At 46.4% G+C, this 22,748-nt stretch overlaps 1 protein-coding gene across 6 annotated transcripts in view; it reads left to right on the top strand.

Moving 5' to 3' along the window:
* Positions 1-22,748, top strand: part of ILDR2 (immunoglobulin like domain containing receptor 2) — a 41,305-nt gene that overhangs the window by 1,150 nt on the left and 17,407 nt on the right. For 4 of the 6 annotated variants that reach the window (XM_058846032.1, XM_058846022.1, XM_058846011.1 and 1 more), the window contains exons 2-4: positions 9,087-9,419; positions 10,512-10,631; positions 21,010-21,066. In XM_058846032.1, the coding sequence (XP_058702015.1) occupies positions 9,087-9,419; positions 10,512-10,631; positions 21,010-21,066 (510 nt within the window). The remainder of the gene's footprint in view (positions 1-9,086; positions 9,420-10,511; positions 10,632-21,009; positions 21,067-22,748) is intronic. The other 2 variants (XM_058846050.1, XM_058846040.1) reach the window with 1 other exon arrangement.

Raw genomic sequence — 22,748 nt, 5'->3', positions numbered from 1 at the left:
CACTTGGGTTAAGTGGCATATATTTCCCACTGTCACCTATGTATCCCACAAAAAAGACCTCAGCCTCTTCCTTCTTCCTATTCAGATTTAGGATTCGCAAGCAGTAAATTCGGCTTTTAGTCATAACACCTCTCTCCCACCACCCACCCACCCCTTTCCTTGCATTTTCACTCTGAGTCATCTCCAACACCGGTGCCTGCCTACTGCTCCCTTCCAGGGTTTCACGGCCTCATCTGGGGCTTCAGCAGCTTCCAGCTCACCCTCCCTTCTCTCTCTTCCTCCCTCCCTGCCATTTGGCTGCTTCCAAATGTATCCCACCTCAGTGAGTTGGTCTGGAGTGCCAGCGCACCCACAGCTTCGCCTCCTTCCCTACTAGCCATAGTAGTGTACCGATAAATAGCATCCAAGGACCGGCAGAGGAGTACAGGGTGTAGCTAAACATGACATTACATTCCTCCCTCTTTTTAAAGAGCTTCTTTATCTGGACACGTCAGGCTAATCAGGAGTTTTTTATCAAGCTAAAAGACCGGGCTGTTGACACTTTCCTCCTTCCACTGAGGGCAGTTCACGATTCCTGGCAGCGAGGCTTGTTTGGAGCATGCAGGGTCAATGCAGAGAGAGAGAGAGAGGTACCGCTGCAGTGTGAAGACCTTCCAGTTTCCTCCAGCCCTGTGGTTTTGAGACAGGACTGCGTGCTGCTGGTGCTGTGGAGAGCTGGCAGGCACAGGCTTCCGGCAGGCAACAGGTTATCCATAGCTGTGTGCTGAGAGATGGAGGCGCTCTGTGCTCGCCTGCTCCCCTCCAGCCTCCAGCCGCTGCTGCCCAGCCTAAGATCAGGTGCTGATGTCCTTTTTCACAGCCGAGAAAAAGCAAATAAACAAAGGTGTGTGAGTGTGTGTGTGTGTGTGTGTGTGTGTGTACAGAAAAGGAAGAGGGGGCTAGCAAACATGGATTCAAGATTTTCCTCTCCCCAGTGGCTGTGCAGAGGAATGAAAGGTCTGCGTCAAGGTAAGGAGCCCTAGTCCAGCCAGAGTGGTACACTCCACTCTGGGGAAGGGAAGTGGGGGTTGGGAGGTGGAGGGGCCAGAGGACAGAGTGCAAGATGGGGAAGAAGCAGGGAGACAAAAGGGAGCACGAAAAGAAGGCTCTCGTTCCTTTCCCTCCCCTCCTCCCTCCTCGGGGTGGGCTGAGAAATTTCTAATCAGCACTTTCAGTCCCGTTCCTCCCAGCAGTAATTCCTCTCTGTCCTTTGTTTGTCTTTAATTTTTGGCTCTTGCATTTATCTTTGGTTTGCGCATTGTGAGTTCTCACAGCAATTGCAAAAAATCCTGTGTGAGGTACAATGGATTTAGTTTGGCTTCTCCCCCTCCTGTCGTGCTCTCCCACGTGCCTAAAGTGAGTGTTTTAATAACAACAGCAAATGGATGAAGAGCAGGTCATTCTTTATTCCTTCCCGTGAGGTCACACGGGTTAAGATATGTGTGGGACTGTGCTCTCGTTCTATAAAAAGAAGATACAATTTGCCAAGTATCCTTAGTCCCTGTGTAAAGCCTGTTCTTGTAAATTACCAATTGCAGCTTGATTATGGAATGAACCCTCCCCTCGTGTTTACCATGTTCTTATTAATGTTGTCATTTCTAATGCATTTAAAACAAGAGCATAGTGCTGCACTGGAGGCTGAACTCCAGTTTTATGTACAGAACAAGCAGATCAAATTTTTTCTGCCACACAACTTGGGCTAAGCTTGGAAAAATTACAGTTAGAAGACTGTCCACATTATAATGGGATCTCTTCTTCCTGATAAGTACTTTTCCACCAGTAATTTAGCACTCAGTCCCTGTATTCTATTGCTGTACCTGTTCTTTCCCTGCCATAGTTGAGGAGGGCAGAGGGGGCATGCTGGAGCACAGCCGTTTCTGGCCAGCTGATCACACTTCTTGGGAAGGCAGAGAAATGGTTGGACTATTTTACTTGTCTTGATTTAAAGTGTTCATCTGAGTTCCCTTGCCTGGCTTCACAGAGCATAAGTGTAGCATTACTGGGAAGAAATCTCATGTTTTTCTTACTTTGTGTTCCTGTGAGGTCACCTTGAGTGAGACTGGCAGCAGTGGAAATCCCAGTGCCATCCCAAGGACGGTATTGTGGCTTGGTATTACAAGGCTCAGAGAGAATCTTCACATTTCTTTTGCTTTGCTCTCAGGCTTCTGATGAGTGGTGTTTCTGGGAATGATTTCTGGGATGCTGAACCAAGTCCAGGTCAGGAGGCATCTTACAACTGTAACAGTTCTCGGACAGCGGTAGGACAGGGTGGGTTTGATCTGGTGGTCAGGGCTGAGATAATTCACCTGAGAGCATCCAGAGTGACTTTTGTGAATGTGTGTAAGGGGCTATGGTGAGGGAGTGTAAGGAGCACAGGGAAGCTGGTGAAGAGAATGAAGTGAGGAGCAGGGGGTGCCTGGGGAGAGCACCACAGAGAATGGGGAAGAGCAAGGAATAGTCAAATGTCTACTGCAGTCATTTTGCACAGCCTGGGCTGTCCTACATGGTTCTGTGAGGTTCTGTGCTGTGAGTGCTGGCTGTGCAAGGCCAGGCTTTTCTCCAGCTGCTTTGGGTTTTCCCCTTTCCAGGTTAAGTAGCTGGAGAGCTGAAATTCTTGGTTTTGCTATGGAGCTGTGAAAAACGGAGTCATGCTTTCACCTCAGCTGCAGCTGACTTGTTCAGGCATTGGTTTCTTGCTTCCAAAAAAAGTTGACAATTAGTGGTCATGTTGCTAAGAACATAAGTCTGATAGGAACCAGACCAAGACATCCAATTAATTTGCCATAAAGCACCTGACACATTCTGATGGTGATGGCTTTTGCTGATAAATTGCATGGGTTTGATTTAGCTCAACATGAGTAGGCAAGAACATCAAGTAGGCAAGAGCTCTCCATTAATTTTACACTCCATTCTGTTTACACTTCTCTTTATAATTTCTGACTTTCTGGTCTCAAAGCCCAGGTCTTGCCCTTCCTCATTCAAGCTTGATCTACATGTGAAAGTGTGAATGGTGTGCCAGTCTCCAGCAGTGGGGGAGAGAACACTTTGAAATGATGCATAGTATCCAAGGTGCCAAAAACAACGACACTTTTGCCCAACAGTTATTTGGGAAGTGGTATAACCTACCCTAAGGACACTGTCTCTTACCAGTGAACAAATGCTTTTCTGCCAAAGCTCTGAGGTAAAGTCTAGGAGTGGCTTTCCCGAGGTGCCTGGTTCAGGACCCAATGATTTCCATTCCCCTGTCTGCACAACCAGCACTCCTATCAATAAAGGTACATGAAAATGAGGGATGCAATTTTTGTACATTCATAGAATCAGCGGTACTCCCTCAGGCAAGCAGTAGCATGAGCCAAATAACTGCAAAGAAAGAGATGAGATGTATGTACAGATAGGGAGACCCATGTGACCTGAAGAATAATGTGTGCTGCCTTCTCTTGGACTCAAGTCTTGTGTTCCAGAAAGGATGCAGCCTGAGATATTCCACTGAACTACAGTATTTGGTCATTACTTCCAGGGTTTGGTGCTTCAGGTCAATTTTATTCTAACTACGTGATATTTAAGGTCCCCTCCAACCCAAGCCATTCTGTGATTCTGTTCCTAGAGGCTAAATGTGTAGTGAAGCTAAATCTTCCTGGGGTTCATTTCACCTCAAGGAGGTATAGAGGCTTCTCTGGAGGTCAATGGCAAAGCAAAAGCCTCAGTTATCACCTCTCAATTGCCTTCTCTCTTGCTCAGGGAAGGCGCTTAGGAAGATCAGGCTCTTACAAATATCCCCTCTGTAATCGCTTCCTGGAATTTTCTTTAATCACCAGTGAAATGTATTAGTGATAGCTTGTGTGTAGTGTTGATTGCATAGTTTGAATGCATAATCTGAGGATAGTTTCAGGAAAGGAATCAGAGCAAGGAGACAAATGCACATGCCAATTGAAACAGACAAACCCCATACAATTATATTTCGGAAGTGTGATTATTTTAAGTTCTTTCTCCGGGAGTGTGTGTATATATATATTTGTACAGACACACAAAACCATGGATTCTTTTTATCTTCTAAGAGCAAGGATAACTGTGTTTAGAAGATGCAATTGATTAATATTTTCAGACCTTTTTCTTTGGGTTTAGGAGAGCAAGAAGGGAGGAAAGTAAGATAGTCATGCAGTCATGAGACTTCCAGGAGCTAGATTTCTTTCTTGTGGAACTTGAAACATTGTGAAATTCACAATGAACAGGTTCCTTCTCTAGAGTGCAGGAATTGCATTTCCATGATGACTTTGAAGTAAGGGCTAATTTTGCTCTGTCTGCATTAGTCAAAACATAGCACAACACAATTCAGTTTCTTTTTAGTCCTACTTGTACTATACTAGACAAAGAGCTACCATGGTGCTGTCACTAAGCTTCTCATAATTTTTCACATATTTCAGTCTTTGTTTCTCTGCTGTATTAACAGCTCAGAGTTTCTGTCCTGTGATACTTCTGAGGCTTTTATTGTGCTTCATTTTGAAGCCAGCAGTTTCTTCTTGAAGGTGAGGAAGTCCTATAATTCCCATGCCTGGACATCCCTGCTCGGTGTAAAGCCACCATCTTGTCTTCAGGCAGTCAAACATCCTGGTGGCCTTTTTGGTGGACACTGTTACAGCAGTGACATACTACATGAATCAATTCCAGTAATCCTTTTTTGGCAGAGGAAATAACAGGTGTATAATTTCCCAGTTCAGCCATATATAATTATATATAATTTGACTTAAATAGATCGAAAGTTTCCTCTGCTCCAGTCTCTCAATCTGAGGCACTGTGTTGCTCTTAAATGCTATTCCTGGAAGGAATCTGAAAATAATACTTAAGAAGTTAATAAAGAGCTTGGGATAGGATATAGAAGATGCCAGATAATTTTCTGCACATCTCCAAAATGCTTTGCGGTAGAAAAAGAATTCCTGTGTTTTCCCAAAAGCTGCTTTTCTTTTCTTGATATAGACATTCACATGGGGGTAGGGTGGGGAAAGTTAGTCAGATGAGAATTTGCTAAAGCTCAGCTAATCATTTATTAAAGCAGTCCCTGGCTTGCCAAACTCATTAATCTCATTAGCAGGGAAGGAGGGCTATGGTGCATGGTTAGCTGAGAGCACTGTGTTTACTAAGCAGCGTACTTGGTTCACAAGGGAAAGATTTAAATATTCAGTGTGTCACTGTTTTATCCCTGAAGCTGAGGTAACGTGATGAGTCACTTGATCAACTCATGCCACATGCTGGCTTTGGCCTCAGGCTGGGAGGGGTCAGGCATGGAGCTGCCAGACACAGGTCTGACATGGACCCATTGGTTTTCCCAGATGTTGATCACGTTTCTTGCATTCAGGTGCAGCTCAGAAAGTGTGAATCTCTAGAGAGGAAAAGATCAGACCACTTGGTTCGCCTTGAGAAGCAAGTGGTGGTGTTCCCTTAGTGCCACATGGCCCCTATGCTTGGTCCCTGGGTAAAGGAAGCCTGGCAGAAATGTCCCAGATGCCACTTCCTGAATAATCTCTTTGCCTGTGTCTTGGGAAAGTGCAGGAGCTGCCTCACTCCCCTGCCTGTCCTGTGGGAGACCTCAGCTGTGCTTGGTGGTACTCTGGAGAACAGCCACACTTCAGCATTTGGATTTGGGTCCAGGCACTTCTGGCAAAACTGATAACCTCCTGTGCAACTCCCACATGGCACAAGTGCAATGTGCAGGATGTCCTGCACTCATTATATGCATAATATAGCATTTCTGTGCAAATGCCAGAGCATCTTTGTGCTCCTCAAGCCTCCACACAGTAGTCCCCAAGGTCAAATCCTGCCTAGATTCATAAATCTCTTAGTATCAGTGACCACCTTGCCTCTCTGAAATAAGCTTGCCCCTATGTTCTGTCCGTACTGTGTTTTCTTCTCCAATTGGGATTTATACACTTCTTTGTGCTTTACAGTTTAGACAGTGATAACTTGTTGAATTTAACATTCACTGTTTTTCCAGCCTCTTTCCTTTGGTTCTGAATCCTGATCACGCAATCTCTGCTCACTTTTGCTTTTCAGGTCTGCAGCTGTCTCCAGCTTGACCTTGTCTCTTCATGGCTGCTGTTGTTACACAGTTGATGCATTTATTTCTCTCTGTCTGCTTCAAGCTCTAGCACTTTAGTCTATGCCTTTTTTTCCCCCCATTCTAAAGATATCTCCTGTCATTTCACTTTCTTTTGCCAATTTCCATCTCTTTTCATCTCTGCTTTCTGGAGTGAGTGGGTTATTTTTGCTGACTCCATTTCCTCTCTTCTCTACATTTCTGAATCTCCTGCAACCTGACTGCAGCTCTTCGGACTTATTTTGACCTGGGCTGAGACACCTTCTCCAGCTTCTTCCAGCTGAATGCAAGCCTCCTGATTGTCATCCTGCCTATCTTTCTGCTTCTTATATTTGCTCTGCTATTTCATCCTTACTCTTTTTTTTCTTCTTTCTTGCATTTTCCCTTCTCTTCAACTGCTTCTTGATATCAGGAAGCCTTTCTTTGTCCTCAGTCTTTTCATTCCTCACTAAACTTCCCCGAGTCCACCAGTCCCTTCTCCAGATGTTGTGTTGTGTAGACTTTCCTTTCTGCTTTGTTGTCTTTGGTGCTTCCTTGTATTTCCTCTTTCTCCCTTTTTTTCCACCTGCTCTGGGCGAGGTGTGTGGTAACATTGACATGTTCTGTACTGAACCTGACTCCCTTTTTCCAGGGTTGTGTGAGTGCTCTCAAACATTGCTGCCTCCAGCACAAGGAGGGAAGCGATGAAGGGCATGCAGAGGAGTTTTGGCCATATCCCTGCAGGTGGCTGGAATGCCTCCCTCTCCCGAGGGCTGACATTGCTCACTGACTCTCCCTCAGCTACACAAGGATGTATGTCGTGGTTTTGAACCAGTAATTAACAAAAAGGGGGAAAAAAGGATTATTTATTTCTTGCTGTGAGATATGGATTAAAACAAGAGCAAACCAGGCATAATACTTAAAAGGAATAAAGTTTATTGACAAACTACAAGAATAAGAACACCAGAATAAACTTTTAGAAAAACCTTTTCATTTTTCACTGCTCACCATTCTTTTGTTCACATGACAACAGAGACAAAAACTTTAGAATTTTGATGGTTTAAACAGTCCCAATTCTTTCTATAGTCTTTTCCTCAGTTTCTGTAGAGAAACAGAAGTTCCTTTCTGTTAATTTATGGAGTTTCTCACAAGAAAGCTATTTTGTTATAGTTTTCTGTTTCCTTGATATCAGCTGCCCAGAGCTGCTGTTATCAAAGCTCACTCTTCCCATTCCACATCACTCTGAAATGTGTTATGGGTCATGATGTTTAGGGATAGTATTTTTAAGGATAAGTTAGTCAAAGGCAAAAAGTATTCTTCATCTGTTTCTGTGAGCTTCACTAGAAAACAGTTTTCTCATTGCCTCTCAAGGCTTCAAATCTCCCAGCACTTCACTATACCACAATTACTCTACTTTTTACTCAAATTTACACTTTGAACACTCTATTCCTCCCCATACACTATCATGAATTAAAAGAGTTCTTTTCAGGACTTTATTGTCCATCCCCATAGTTTTAACAGAAAGATATTTCAGCTTAATTAAAGCATCTTCTTAATTCTCTACCTTTCTTGAAGTTTCTTTTCTTTCTTGCCCCTAGTAGTTTATAAAGTCTCTTTTCATGTTGATCACTCTCCTTTTCTCTCTCTGGATAAAAAGATTAATCCGCAAGTCTCATCTGGATAAGAAAGAGTTAAAGTCTTGCCCAAGCTTTTGTAGATGGTTCGGTGATTTCTGCTGAACAGGAGCTGGAGCTGTCTGCGATGAAAAGTTCCTCATGGCTGCTCTGGAGAGCATGGTCACTGTCTCTGCTTGCAGCAGGCTTAGAGCTCTTCTCCTTCTTTGCTCTACAGTTTTCTGGTAAATTCCATCACGGCAAAACCTGCAGCCAAGCCAGGAACCGGCCTGGCCCAGCTTGGCTCGGAGCAAGCTCCCGCAGGCCCCATCTCCCGGCCGGGAGAACGGCAGGCCCAGCCCGGCCCCCGCCCGGCCACACGTGGCCGGGGCGAGAGGCTGAAGCTCTGCTACCTTTCACAGCCAGAAAACAAAGAGAACCACAGACTTCTGGTTGTACACTTTAAGGTGGGGTTCACAAGTTGATTCTACTTTTTAATGGCTAAAACTGCTGTCAATTCTCAGCAATGACCGATAATTGGTCAGGAGAGAAGACTCCCGGCAGCCCCCAGCAACTTTAACCTTCTTAAAGGTAAAGTAACCCCATGACAATGTAGCAGAATCCCCTGCATCTTCTCTGGGGCCTCAATGCATCAGGTCCAGGCTGCAGCTCTCCTGTCAGCTGCTAGATAAACATTACATGTTGAGATCCCTCTCCTCCCTGCGAATGTGAAAAACTTGAGGGTTTGGGCCCTTTTTCTCCACACCTCCCACATGGAGCGATTTCTCTCAGTGCTACTTGCCAGCCCTGGGAAGAGCTCTGTGATTTGGATTCACTCCTTTGTGCATCTCTGGAGTTTGGCACAAAGCAGACAGCACTAACTGGGCACCAGTGCAGAATGTGCTGGTCCAGGCACTGTGTGTTGCCTGACTTGTAAAGAGGAGGTGTGATGCCACTGAAATGGGGAGGGAGGTGACTTATTCTGAACTCAGGATGTGGCCCCTTGACTGACCTGCTGTAAAAGTGGAGCATGGCCATCCCTAAAATACCTCTTTCTTGTATTTGAACCTGCCGCAGAAGCTGTGAATCATCACACCATTGTGTTAGGGCTTCTACAGCATAAGGATGCTACGTTTGAGCCTTCAGCCCCTTCATGCTGTGTTTTTCTTTGTGACTGTAAGCTATGAAAAAGCAAACTTATTTCTGCTGCCAACATCCGTGCTTACATACACTGAGTGTTGTGCCCTAGCACCTGAAACAGATGGACAATTTTATGTATGTGGGGAGAATGATGCTGTGATAAAATGCAGTAGCTCCCTCTTCAAGCAGTGCCAAGGTGTATGATACTCATGTTTTTTGTCTTCTAGCTGAGGTGGAAGGGTTGCAGGTCACTGTGCCTGAGAAGAAGAAGGTGGCCATGTTATTTCAGCCTGCTCTGCTTCGTTGCCATTTCTCTACTTCTTCCACCCAACCAGCTGTGGTACAGTGGAGGTACAAATCCTACTGCCAGGACCGGATGGGAGAAGCTCTGGGTATGGTGACTTCTGGTTTGCAAACAATGAGCAAGAGGAACCTGGACTGGGATCCCTACCTGGACTGTGTGGACAGCAGGAGGACAGTGCGTGTCGTGGCCTCCAAACAGGGATCTGCCATCACCATAGGAGACTTCTATAAGGAAAGAGACGTCAGCATTGTCCATGGTAACTCTCCTACCCCAGTGGTGCATGGTGGGGGCTGGAATGGACCTGGAGCAATTTGGGATACTGGAGTCTGGCAGTAATTGTTCAGTCGGCTCCCTCAGAAAAGGCTGTAGGAAGGGAGCTGTTGTCTGTCAGACATTTAGGATTCAGCCAACCAATCCTGGACCCAAAGGTAATTTCCTTTGGCACTTCCCTTCAATTGACTCCATGTAGGTCTTCAATTCAGATACAGAATCCTTTTTCCCCTTCCATGAAGTGGAAGCTTTTTATTCCTGACTTCTGCATATTGCTGTGCATGTAGATTTTCTTAAGCAAAGGGGTAGCAGCAAGAGAGATACAAATTCAGTCTCTGCAGGATAGGATTTTCTTGCTTGCAAATGCCACCGGTGTTTTCCTAGTTCTGAAATACCAAGATTATCCTAGATCTCATGTTTGCTCAGCCGCAGACTTCACCAGCTTACCCTGTCATGAACCTAAATCCACACAGCCTTTGGCAGAGTGAAAGGAAGAGATTTCCATGGGGCAAAGTCAGATGGGGTGGAGATGGAGAACGACAGATAAAAATAAACATTTTTATCTGGAAGGCTGTGTGAGAGACTTTGTCCCTCGAAACTACAGGGTGTCCAGCTGACCGGGGTGACCACCTTGCCAGAAGTGGAGACTCCTTGGTGAGGAGAGCATGTGATCAGCCTCACAAGAGGGAGTGTTTTCCTTTGTCTCTGTGTAACCTCTTCACAAATGACAGAGGTGCTGTAGAGGAGACACTGGCTAAGCCCTTCTTTCATGACGTGCACAGCATTGGTAGCCCAGCCTTAAGTGACTGGAAGGACAGAGAGAGACATCAGTGACCTCTTCTGCTCTTGGCACTTGCAGAGTGAGGTGCCTCTGCAGCATTATCTGTCTTCCCACCTACAGCTACAAGTCCTGAGCCTGTTTGTTTTTCCTGAATACTGTGAGATTCTGGATAAGGTTAACTCCTTAGTAAGGAAAGGAAATGGGTTTGGGACACAGAGATGGATGCAGTGCGTTCAACACTCCATCCTTCCTGTAAGTGTTGGGGGGAAAGCCTAACTTTTCTTTTTTGCCTTCCAGATGCAGACCTGCAGATCGGGAAGTTGATGTGGGGAGACAGTGGCCTCTATTACTGCCTTATTATCACACCAGATGATGTGGAGGGCAAGAATGAAGAATCAGTGGAGCTGCTTGTGCTTGGTGAGGCCTCTTGCTGGGCTGCTTTTTCGGCAGATACCTGATGCATCTTTCCTCCTGCTCTGTTGATGTCTCTCCATCCCCTCCATCCCCGTGCACTGTATTACTATGGGTGTAAGAGCTATGTAAAACAGTCCCTGCAGCACTGTCACCATTGCCTTGCACCTTGTGCAGTCATTCACACCTAGGCAAAGTGGGTGGAAAATGCTACCAAACCAGAATAGTAATGTTTACACCCACACTGCTCACACGTTACACAGGCGTAAATGACTGCAGAAAGTTCGGGGCTATGGAAAGGCAGAACCCTTGTTTTTAAGGGATAAAACAAAAAACTTGCAGCAAAATGAACACTTGAGACAGAGTCTTTTAACAGCAGACACCCAGAAGACATCAGATCCTGTGATTTTTGTAGTCCTCATCCCACTCTTCTGACCTGAGAGCATGTCAAGAAGCACTGTGTTGAATGTGTCGGTTTGGGAGATTTTTTTTTGTGCCTAATAACACTTGTCCAGTTAGAGGTGCAGTTTCACAGTCATCCTAACCAGGTCTGAGCTGGTGCTTCCACTAACAGGACCTACCCACTCTGTGGTGTGTGTGCTTGGCTCTCTTTCTCTTAAGCTCCCTTGAGCAGTGTGCTGAGCAGGATCAGTCTCTTCCCTGTTTGCAGGGTTTGCTTTCAGTGGTGGCTTCCATGATACAGCTCACTGTAAAGGTCAGAAAAGCAGCCATTCCAGCTAGAGGAGAAAAGCAGAGTGGAATGGGCCTTTCAGGAACTTTTGTTGACATGCCTGGAGACAGCTGTAGTACTTCAACCCTAGATGCCCCAGGACGGCAGGCTGAGTTTTCCCTAACTTACCTTAAGACCTCACCATGGCTCTTGTGTGTACAGATCTGTGCATCCTGTGATGGAAATATTAAAAACCTTGGGTTGATAGTGTGTAGGTGATCTGTGGAGGTGGACAATGGAAGAGATCTGTCAAGCGTTCCCTTCATCTCCTGCCAAAGGCCAGAGTTTAATTGGTATTTATATTTGGAGCTGGAGTTATCATCACCAAGTAAACCAGACTGAATGGGTGAGTGGCTGTCACAGTGCCATTGTCTCTCCTTTCCCCTTTAATGTCAGTCAAACAATGGACAGTTGGAGTGGAAAGTCAGAAAGTGGGAGGTCAGTCTGGTCACTCCAGAGAACAGTGTCACACGTCTGTGTAAATCCACAGTGTGACTGTGTATCATCTGCCACTTAGTAACAGGCCCAGGACCCACATGTGTGAATTCAGGTGAGGTTATCTCTGCCAGCTGACAGTGGTAGCTGTTAAAATCCTGTCCTGAGGTCCTGTGTCTGTGTAGTGATGAGCTGGTGAATTTTTGTCCCTTCTTCACCTTCCTGTCTAGGATTTGGTGTCTTCCTCTTGTGTATCTACAACTCTGCTCAGACACCAGTGATGAAATAGTGCCATGGTAACAGGAAGAATTGGGTTTTCAGTGTGTACGGAAGACTGTGGGGAGAAAACACAGAAATCCCCTCCTCTGGAGCTGGCTTGATGTCTCTGCTCCCATTTCATTGTGGTTATGTTGGGGGGCATGTGTAGCTTAGGCTGCATCACCCTTGACCACATCTGCTTTTCTGTTTGGCCTCTGTGTCTGACCTTGCACTTTTTGCAGCTCTCTGCCAAGTTTGGCAGCAGCATGAAAGCAGACTTGTCGTGGGCTTACTTCTGCCTCATGCTGTTAGGCAGCTTCTGTATATTGCTTTTCCTGGGTAGAGGCAGCATTTCAGCTTTTGGTGCAATTCCAGGGTTACCTACCTCTTTTCCTCCTTCCCTCTCTTCCCCTTCCCACCTTAATCTTTTCCTTCTGCCTTTGCTGTTACTTTTTCTTTGTTTTCCTTTATTTCTCCCTATTGATGGCTAAAGGATGAAGCAGCCAGTGATGAAAACACCATTTCTTAATATTCTGCATATTCTGGGATGTTTTTTGTTCCATCCCACTGCTTGGAGGGAGACACTGAATACAGATGTAGGTTGTAGCAATTTTACAGTCCTAGGGACATGTGGTAAAAGGGTTTTGTTTGCTGTTCTGCTGCTTTTTGGGTGGAACCCAGATTCCCCGTTAGGGAGGCTGGAGCAGCAGAGGGATAGTGTGTGTGAGATGCTACGATTCCCAGAGCACATTGCTGTTTGCTCCCTGCTGACAGTGGTCTCTCAGATAAAATTTACATTGCTTATTTTGGGGTTGCTGCGTGATTTCCAGCATAAATTAGAATTTTGAATAGAGCAGAGGTTCTACCCACTCATGTTAACCTTGGGGTGACAGAAAAATCAAAATGGAAAAGGAAATAGGAAAATATCCCTTCTAGTGGTTTAATATTAATGTCAGGATGAAAGGGCAGTTTAATATCACGTTGAAATCGCAAAAGGACTGAGAGGCAAAAATGGTAGATATCATATTAATAGCATCAATAAATTCATGGAAGTCTGTTTAGCTAAAAGTGGAGGGTCCTGCTTTTATACAGTGAATCATACCATGAAAAATTGATCAAAAGACACTTTATCATGACTTAGAGCAAAATCCAAAACCTGGGCAAATTACAGTATTTCTTCTTCTTTCTTAGGAAAGTGATCACAGAGACCTGTAGTCACCTCTTAAGTAGCCAGGGAGCCTGTGCCACGATGGGGTTGCATGTTGGGTTTTGTTACCTGGCTGTGTCATGTTGACACACAGAGCTGCTGCTCAGCTCTGGGTAACAGCAGAGAATCCCATGTGCTGTCCTCACGTCACGCTTGTTTCAGAAAAGCACACAAGCATTTATTTATATCCATTTCTGCTCAGCAAAGCTGATAGGATTTGTAAAGCATACCTGATGTTAAGCATGTGCTTATTATGTGCTTTGCTGAAAAGACCATTCTGTATCTTCTGCTTAGTCAGGGACCCTCTCTAAGGGAATCAGTGCAGGTGAGGGAAGAGGGGTAGCAGCCTCTGCCTCTGGAACACAGGAGACTGACTGGTAGACTGACTTACTCCTGTAGAGTAAGGAGAGAATTGAAATTTCAAAAATACTATTACATATTTGTTATATTTTAAAAAATATTCTTTAGTCCTTATTACTTTCTACATCTGTCTGAAAGGAGGTTGTAGCAAGGTGGGGGCTCATCCTCAAGGTGTGCTGGGGATGGGCTCAAGTTGGACATCAAAAGGAATTTCTTCCCAGAAGTGTTGGTTAAACATGGGAATGGGCTGCCCAGGGAGGTGTTGAAACACTGTAGTGTTTAAAGAAGACTGGATGTGGCACTCAGTTCCATGGTCTGGTGGTGTTTGGTCACAGGTTACTCAATGATCTCAGAGATCTTTTCCAACCTAAACGATTCTGTGATCTATGTGCATTTTGATGGCATTTGGAATCTCCAAACAGGATGTGTAGTGTGCTGGAAACTGTATGAACTCTGCTTCTGCTGCAGACTAGCCCAGAGCTTAGCAATTCTCCAGAAGGAATCAAATTATATTCCCTGCACTCGTGTGTTTTATTAGAAAAGGAGAGCCTTTGCTGACATTACAGCTGGGCTAATGAATCCATTTGCAACTTTATACATTTTATTTTTTAAACTTTTTAATGTGATTGAATCTAAAAGGCTGAATCCTAAATTGAAGCAAGTCTACGTTTCTGTTGTAGTAGCTGGCAGCTAATGTCCTGCTTCTTGAAACACAGACAGTGCTATTAATCATACTGTTATTTGTAGCCCCTGTGTATTGCTTTTTCATATGAGAATGTCAATGGGCTTCAGTAAAGTAATTTATTGCAGCCTTTCTGAAGGGAACTGCACGTGTACCAGTGCAGGGATGCAGTGTGCCTGGAGTAACCTTCAAACCAGAAGTACAGTGCGGTGTCAGTGTCATCCTAGCTTCGTGTCACCAGCTCACATCAGGAGCCAGTCCAGCTTCATTGCATGGCATTGCACAGCACCCAGTGAGCCTTCCCAAGGGCCAGATTTTACTAACCAGGTGCAGAGACCTATGGAAGCTGCTACACTGCTCCCTTCCCAAGCTGGAACAGCTACAGAGTAGTGCCTGTATATACACCTGCCTGTGCACCCTTGAACACATAGGTCTGTGCAAGCTTGGTGATGTTTGCAATCTGAGATTTTACATAGCTTAGATGTGCTTCACAAAACAGTGGCTCCATTTGCCAGGACCTGTCAAGTGTCTGGAGAAGGCCAGAAAGTACTCCACTAATCCCAGTTGTTGGTTTGACGCTTTGGTTAGTGATCTATGTGTTTTGCTAGACAGCTATTGCCTGCTTTCCTTTTCCATCCAATTCAGCAGCTAATATTACAGAAACCATGTATCAGTGAAATATTATTTTATAGTTAATCACAGAATCATAGAATCATTAAGGTTGGAGAAGAGACCTCCAAGATCACTGAGTTCAACCTTTGATTGAAGACCACCATCTCAACTAAACCATAACACTAAGTGCCACGTCCAGTTGTTTCTTGAACGCTTCCAGGGATGATGGCTCCACTACCTCCTTGGGCAGCCCATTCCAGTGCTTAACCACCCTCTCAGTGACAAAATTCTTCCTGATGTCCAACCTGAAACTTCCCTGGCTCAGCTTGAGGCCATTTCCTCTCTTTATGTTGCTTCTTCCCCGGGAGAGGAGGTTGACCCATCTTTCCACAGCCCCCTTTCAGGCAGTTGTAGGGAGTGGTAAGGTCCCCCCTGAGCCTCCTTTTCTGCAGGTTAAATACCCTCAGCCACTCCTCATCAGACTTGTGCTGCAGATCCTTCCTCAGCTTCATTCCCTTCTCTGGACTCACTCCAGCACCTCAATGCTTTTCTCAGAGTGGGGGCCCCAAACATAAACACAGGACTTGAGGGGTCTCAGCAGTGCTGAGTACAGGAGGACAATCACTGCCCTAGTCCTGCTGGCCACACTATTCCTGATCTAAACCAGGATGCCATTGACCTCCTTGCCCACGTGGCCACACTCTGGCTGATGTTCAGCCACTTTTGACCAGTATCCCCAGATCCTTTCTCATCGTGCAGCTTTCCAGCCACTGTTCCCCAGCCTGTAGCACTGCTAAGCTTCTCCAGGAAAATGCTCTGGGAGACACTCTTGAAGGCTTTATTAAGTCCAGGAAGGTACATCCATGGTCTTTCTCTCATCCTCTGGGTGGGCCACCTAGTCATAAAAGGAGATCAGCTTGGTCAAGGAGGACTTGCCTTTCCTAAACCCATGCTGGATCCTTCTGATCCTCTGGTCCTGCATGTGCTGTGTGGTCGCACTCTAGATCATCTATTCCATAACCTTCCTGAGCACCAAGGTCAGTCTGACAGGCCTGAAATTCCCCAAATAAGTCTTTTAGAAGCTGAAGCATCTCCCATTATTATGCTTTAAATAACAACAATTAGCACTTGAGGTTTGTGTTAATTTCTACAGACAGCTGGCAACTAACACTGGTAAACAGACGTCTTCTGCAGTTTATATTACCAGTCAGTAGCCATGTAGACTAAACCCAAAATTTAAAAAGTCTCACGCCCATAGTAAAAGTAGTAAAGGATATAAAGTAGAGCAAGTAGATACATATACACACAGCATATTGTACAGTAATTAATATACTAATAGAGACATGTGTTGACTTTCAGTGAGGATAAATCTCCACTGGGACACGTGTGTATGGTGTGCAATGCTAATAAGGCAGTTCTTACTCAGCAAAGTGACTCAATAGCTGGTATAAATATAGCCAGGTTTGGAGTCTCTTTTATGCCAGGAGAGACTGTATAATAAAATTTGACATGATTTCGGAGATTGAAAAGTTCTTGGCAAAATTTTCCCTTACATGATGTTGGTTTTAGGATTTTGCTCTCGTTTGCTGAAAAGCTGCCAGTAGCATCTGAGCCAGTGCTCGGTCACAGGAGTTGGCAGAGTTGTGCTGGTGGCCTTGTGCTGGGGATGTGCTGGCCCACATCTCAGCTGGGAAAATGTCTGTGAGCAGCCCCACGGAGGAGGGCTGGCTGGCCTTGAGCTGTGACCAAAGGTGGGTAGTGCCAGCAGGGGAAGGAAGTGGTTGGCACAGGAGCCTTCCTCTTCAAAATCCCGGGAAAGTGTTGATGCACTGCCCCAGACCACTGTGCCTTTGTAACCTGCTTCCAGTCCCCCATGTCCTATCCCAGCCTACTCCTGGTTATTTATTTCACACTGATTAGAAGTGCTACTTGTTGCCAAGGCTTTTTACCCCTGTTTTCCTCCTTATTTGCCAGCCACAGCCACACGCTGCTCACAAAGGAGACTTGGTGTGATTAAAAGGCCATGGTTACTAAGGCAGCCATGGCAACAGCCTCCTTGGAGGTCTTTGTTGCCTGCTAAAACTTTGATCTCCAAAAGGGACTGCTGCTGTTTCTCTGTCCAATTGAAGAGAAGGATGGGAAGAAAGGATAAAGTTTACTCCAAGCAGAGGGAGCACAGAGGAACTCATTGCAGAGCCATGCTCCCCCAATAAATCTCACAGCAGCTGCCTTGGAAAAGTATCTGATTTACAAGGGCTGTACTTCCTTTCCTGTGCTTTCCAGGCTCTCCTCAGGACAGTGTCCCTTGCCAGGGGCCTCTTGCTGTGGCATGGCTTGGCAAAGTTTTCCACCACTGAGAAGGAAATAATTCCCTCTGTACTTGCTGTGTCCTGTGATCCCACTGCAGCAGGTTGGGCTGCAGAAGCAGCCTTCAAACAGGCAAACAGTTCAGCAGTTACTAGCATAGTTACCCAATATTTATCACATTTATGCTGTTGCCAGTATTCACCATGTTCCCATATTTACCCAGTTGCCACGTTTCTGACTGCACCTGCGCCTACTTTATTCATGCCATCATTTCTTTTCAGCTGCACCACTTACCCTAATTATTTTTGTGTCTCTTCTCTGCAGACTCTCTGCTAATTGTGTGCTTGACTCCAGGTCTCCCCTGCTCCGCTGCTATTTGCTCACTGCTCTGTCGCCTGCCTGCCTCCTGTGTATTAACTCCTGTCCTCGCTCGCCTCTGCTGTGTGTCTGCACCTCTTGGAGCTGCTCTGCATCCCCTCAGCTTTTCCTCTCCCATTCCTCCTCCTGTGCTCTGCCTGTGCAGTTGTGGGGCTTGCGAGCTCCGTTGCATTTCAAGGCTGGCTGGGGCCTGGGGCGTGTGAGGTGCCTGCTGAGAGGCCACTATGGGCAGGTAAAACCCTTCAGCATGGTAGGAATAGAGATGGCACATGTCCCAGATCCTTGCAGAATGAGGACAAGCTCCTAGCTCTGACCTAGTCACCTGGGATAACCCTGGAAAACAGGGCCATTGTCTATTCCCTCTATCCCTTCGGTGGTGGGAGCTTGCACAGAGGATACAAAGCTCTTGTGGGTGGGGACACAGATCTGTGACTCAGCAGTGGTGCCCAGGCATGGCTTGGAGCGCCTGCAGCCCTTCCTCAGGAGGGCAGAGCTGCTGTGCAGAGGTGGTGTGGCCAGACGGTCTCTTGGCAGGATGTTTTACTGAATTGTTTCTTCCCCACCAATTGCTATCTAGCCCCAGCATCCACTTTAAAATTTCCTTGAAAAAAAAAACAAAAAAATGAGAGAGAAGGAGGTGAGCTTAGAGCCCAGGGAAGGAGCATCCAAGGCAAGGAGAGATGGGTGGGTGCTGGCCATGGGTGCTCTGACTGCCTCCTGCCTGCTGTTACAGCCATGGATCCAAAAGGACACCCTGCCCTGTGTTTGGGGCACTGTGTGACCCACCAGGGTGCTGCCCTGGGATCTTCTCTGTGGCCACCAGCTGTCTCTGGGCTGTGCCCACGTGTGGGCCAGGCTTGCAGAGGGCAGGAGGGGAGAGCCAGTGGCAGCCCTGCCCTGCCCTGAGCCACCCTGTCCCTGTGCCCAGGGGTTTTACTCCACTTGTTGCTGGCAGCAGCAGCAGCAGAGGGAGGAAAGTTGCCTTCAATGAGGGACAGTGGTGGGAGCCTCCCGTTGCTGGGGCAACCGCAGGCAGCCTCAGCCTGTTGGCTTCCCTGAAGGAATGGTTTGGGGAAAGGTTATCAGGGGATTAATTCAGCCCGGGGCGGGGACTGAGCTGTGGAAAGCTGCAGCAGTCCAGGGGTGGGCATTGTGCTGTCAGCTGAGCTGGGCCAGGTAGGCAGAGTTCAGGCTGAGCTGTGGTGGGGTTTGTTGTTGCCTTGGGTCCTCCCAGGCTTTGTGCATCCCTGCTGGGGGCTCTAGGGCCCCCAGGGCTGTGTGAGTCCCGTTGGCAGGGCAGGGATGCAAATTCCCCAGGCAGACACTCTGACAAGCCAAGTGAGGCTGCACAAGCAGGGAAGTACTGGCTGTTTGTGGGTAGCACAGAGGAGCTGCTTTGGTCCTCTTTGTTTTCACCAAGTTCTCAGGCACTGTTATATTGAGGGATGTTTTTTCCTGTTGGACATGTGATTCCTCTTGGAGATCAGAAAGTACCCACCACTAACAGGGCTCGAGCCTCTCCAGGTAGGTTTAAAATAAAGAGGCACCCATTTGTCAATGACCATTTGAGAAGGAGTTTCTGCTGTTTAAAGGTGTCATTTCCTTGCATTTTTAACCACGAATAAAAGCCCTAAGTTAACTATGTACCTCCAGCAATTTGTCCAGTGGCATCTGCTCTCAAACAGGCTGCATGTGAGCTTGTGCAGAGGTAATAACACACGGGAGGTGAGCTACATGCTCATGTCTGCCCATATTCTGCATGCATGTGGTTCACGTGGGTGCTGTTCACATATGCACACAGAGGCCTGCAAAAGAATTGTGTATTGTTTTATCAGAATAAGGAATATACTTAATGTGCACGTGGAATATAACATGCTAGTTGTGAGAGGCTTGGATACTTGATCCTTCCAGGAATTGGACTGCAAAGAATGTCATGAAACTCTTTGTAAATGTAGATAAAAATGTTGCAGCAGACTGGTGGCAGGAGTCCTCCCTCAAAGTGGTAAATGGGGAGCAGTTATGTGAAGCATCGCCCTGCTATCCTTTGCTAAGGATTCGGCACCACTTCATCAGGATGGGCGTTCCTGTGAGTACCAGTCAGCTTTGATGAGTTGCAACTGGCTGCAAAGCACTGCCTGAAGTCATGGTATTCTCATTATGGCTCCAGCAGGCTTCCTTGTGGATTTTTGATCTCTACAGAGTCTCTGCTGAAGCACTGAGAGAAAACGGATGGTGGGAATTTGATTGTAATAACCTGCAAGGACAGACTAGAGGCCGAGGAACTTGGGATCCAGTTCATCACTGTGTCTGAGTGCTGCGTAGTGCAGGACCTGGAGGGCATGTGGGGAGGTTAAAGGTAGCTTTCTACCACTTCTGCATTGGCTTACCCTTAGCTGCTCCCGTTGTTATGCCCACAATGTGTGTCTCTATTCAGATTGCAGCTCTCCTACCATATGCATGTCTTTAAAAATCCCAGCATGATCCTGGGGCTCTATGGGAGAGTTCACAGCACAGCTGCGCTTAGGGCTGTTCTGCCAATGCACAGGTGTGTGTAAATTACAGCTGAGCACTGTGCTCAGGGTGTTTGCTGTGTACTGGAAATATCCCAGACATTCTGTGCCAAAACAAACTGACACCGAGCTGCCTCTGGGCTTGGAGTTTGTTTGTATTTGGTTGTGAATTATAAATTTGAAGTTGACTTTGCCTTTTTTTTTTGGTTTGTTTCCTTTTTCCTTTGCAAAGTGATACCACAAATTTCTACACAAATCTTTCCCTCGTTGGTTTGCTTCCACTGGGAGTTGGCCTTTGTCACACAGTCTTACCAAGATGCTCGTGCATCTCCAAATAGTTAGCACACATGCGCAACATTCCTTCAAGGCTCCTTTCCTGGAGCTGTCAGTGCACTCACTGAGCCCCACGTGGACAGCAGCATCCATGGGTTTTGGAAGCATGTGGCTGATTTGTCAATAGCCTTGGGTAAAAGATGTTTCATATCTGTAGAGACTACATCAGTACTTTTTAAAATAAACTGTGTCCTTCTGTTTAAGGGCTGTTGTGCATTTCCAGGAGCTTTTGCATGTGTAGAGCATAACTCCAGGAAGATGTTACCATGTAACCATGCTAAAGGGACTCCTTTTTCTTGTCATTTTGTGTCTAGATTGGAGATGCTCTGTTCCAGATTCTTTCCCCCCAGCTCTGCTAATAAAGATAAAATGCAAGGACACAGAAATGGCAGAAGTGCAGAGGCAGACACCAGGCATCGAGCAGGATGACATATGTGGTTGATAGAAATTCACATAACGCAGAGTGCAAGTGGGCTGATGAGGAAGGGAACTGGAGGCTAAGGCAGGGGCTGGGGAGTGTGTTTTTCTTGCAGTAACCTCTCTCCTTCTTCTCCTCCTTCTGTCTTTTCTAGGCAGGACAGGGCTGCTTGCTGATCTCTTGCCCAGTTTTGCTGTGGAGATTATGCCAGGTATTCAGTCATTTCACCCTTAATCATTTATTCCTCTGTCATCTTGTCTGTTTATCCTTCTGCAGCATCTTTATGTGGTGTATGTTTCACTTGTGTGTGTGTTTTATCTGGGGATTTAAAGAGAAGAGTCTGTCACTTACTGGGGAAGCGCTGGGTTCAGATCTGAGAGAGCTGATGCCGGGCCATGCTGGGAGCCAGCATGCAGAGATGGTTGATGCCATGCCAGGATCAGTGTGAGAGCAGAAATGCCAGAGCTGTTCTGGGGAGGTTTTCCATCAAGCTCTCTGCTCTCCCCCTGCTAGCACAGAGGAATCTGTTCTGCAGCCTGTGAGACCCCACAGCCCTCTGTGGGGTCAGCTGCTCCTGTGCAGTCACTCAGCTCCCCAGACCCGGCCTGTGCCACTGCTCCACCATCCCCACAGATGGTGGCACAGGAGGTGCTGGGAACAGAGCAGTGGCTAGCAACCCATCAGTGGCACAGCCCCTCTTGTGCTGCATGGCCAGGCCGTGATCTCGGCAGCACCAGGTGGCTGGCCCCGACGCGAGAGCTCCGTGACAAATCCCTTGCTAGCCAAAACTAGTGAGAGCCACCAGTTCTGGCACTCCTTGCAGAGGAGACAGAGGCTGTGCAACAGATTGTTCTTGAAAGGGAAAAGCTGTGAGAATATTTAGCCCTCAAGTCATCTGATTATCCCCCGGTGGTGCCCGAGGAGCATTTATTTCACACTTTTGTGCAAAAATGCAATTCCACATAAATGTGTGAAGCTATTTTCGAGCCTGTCCCAGAGATGCAAACGGAGAGAAGGCAGACACTCACCCACCTCCAATGTAACCCAAAGCTCCCTAGAATTCCTGCATGGCAGGAGAGAGATTGGTCTTTTCAGCATAGATAACAGTTGATTCTCTATTGCCTAACACTTTTCCCTCCATTATTTAGAATTTTATTGAATGGGTATAAAATTATGGTGTGTTGGCCAGATATCTTTCTGGTACCCTCACTGCATGGGTAGACAACAAGAAAGTGTAAGATGCAGCAGCAAACCACGTTTCAGCAGTTGCTGTTTGATGTTACCTGAGTAAAAAAAAAGCAGATACTTCTGCAAGCACAAACCAGTAGTTTCCGGACAGCAAGGACACTGAGCTTGTCAGCTTGGTAGTCATTTGAATCTCAGCATTACACAGGGGGAGCTGGTTGAATCCCAGTTTTGTGCATAAAGGAAGAGCCAGCAGCCTCTTTTTGCTGTTTTCTTGACCTCATCAGAAAAGGAAATGGTCTAACTTCCTGTGCAGTAAAATCCTGACTCACAGGTCCCTGTGGCTGGGACACTGATTTCAAACATCCACTTTATATGCTGAGTGAGTATCCTGCAATGTGCAATGTACACACTAACCTGACCCCCTTTTGTACTCCTAGAATGTGTTCAGGGAGACCACAGATAGACTTCTAATGGACTTGCTGTCTGTTTTTTCCTCCATTGGGCTTTTATCCTTTATGGAGTGGTTGTGAACTGTTCACTAATAGCTCTGGACATCTGACATCTGAGTTTCACTGGATAGCTGTGGCTGGCCACTTGTATCAAGCAGTACTGTTTCACCTCCTCTTCTGTGTCTATGATGGTTGTAGAAAACAAGATGAGAACACAACAAAGAAAAAGCCACTGACCTGTTGCTTAGATTGGCAT

Source organism: Poecile atricapillus, chromosome 1 (genome assembly GCF_030490865.1).
Source record: "Poecile atricapillus isolate bPoeAtr1 chromosome 1, bPoeAtr1.hap1, whole genome shotgun sequence".
NCBI classification, from domain to species: domain Eukaryota; kingdom Metazoa; phylum Chordata; class Aves; order Passeriformes; family Paridae; genus Poecile; species Poecile atricapillus.
The sequence above is the reverse complement of the archived record's forward strand: the minus strand, read 5'-3'. Positions and strand labels throughout refer to the sequence as shown.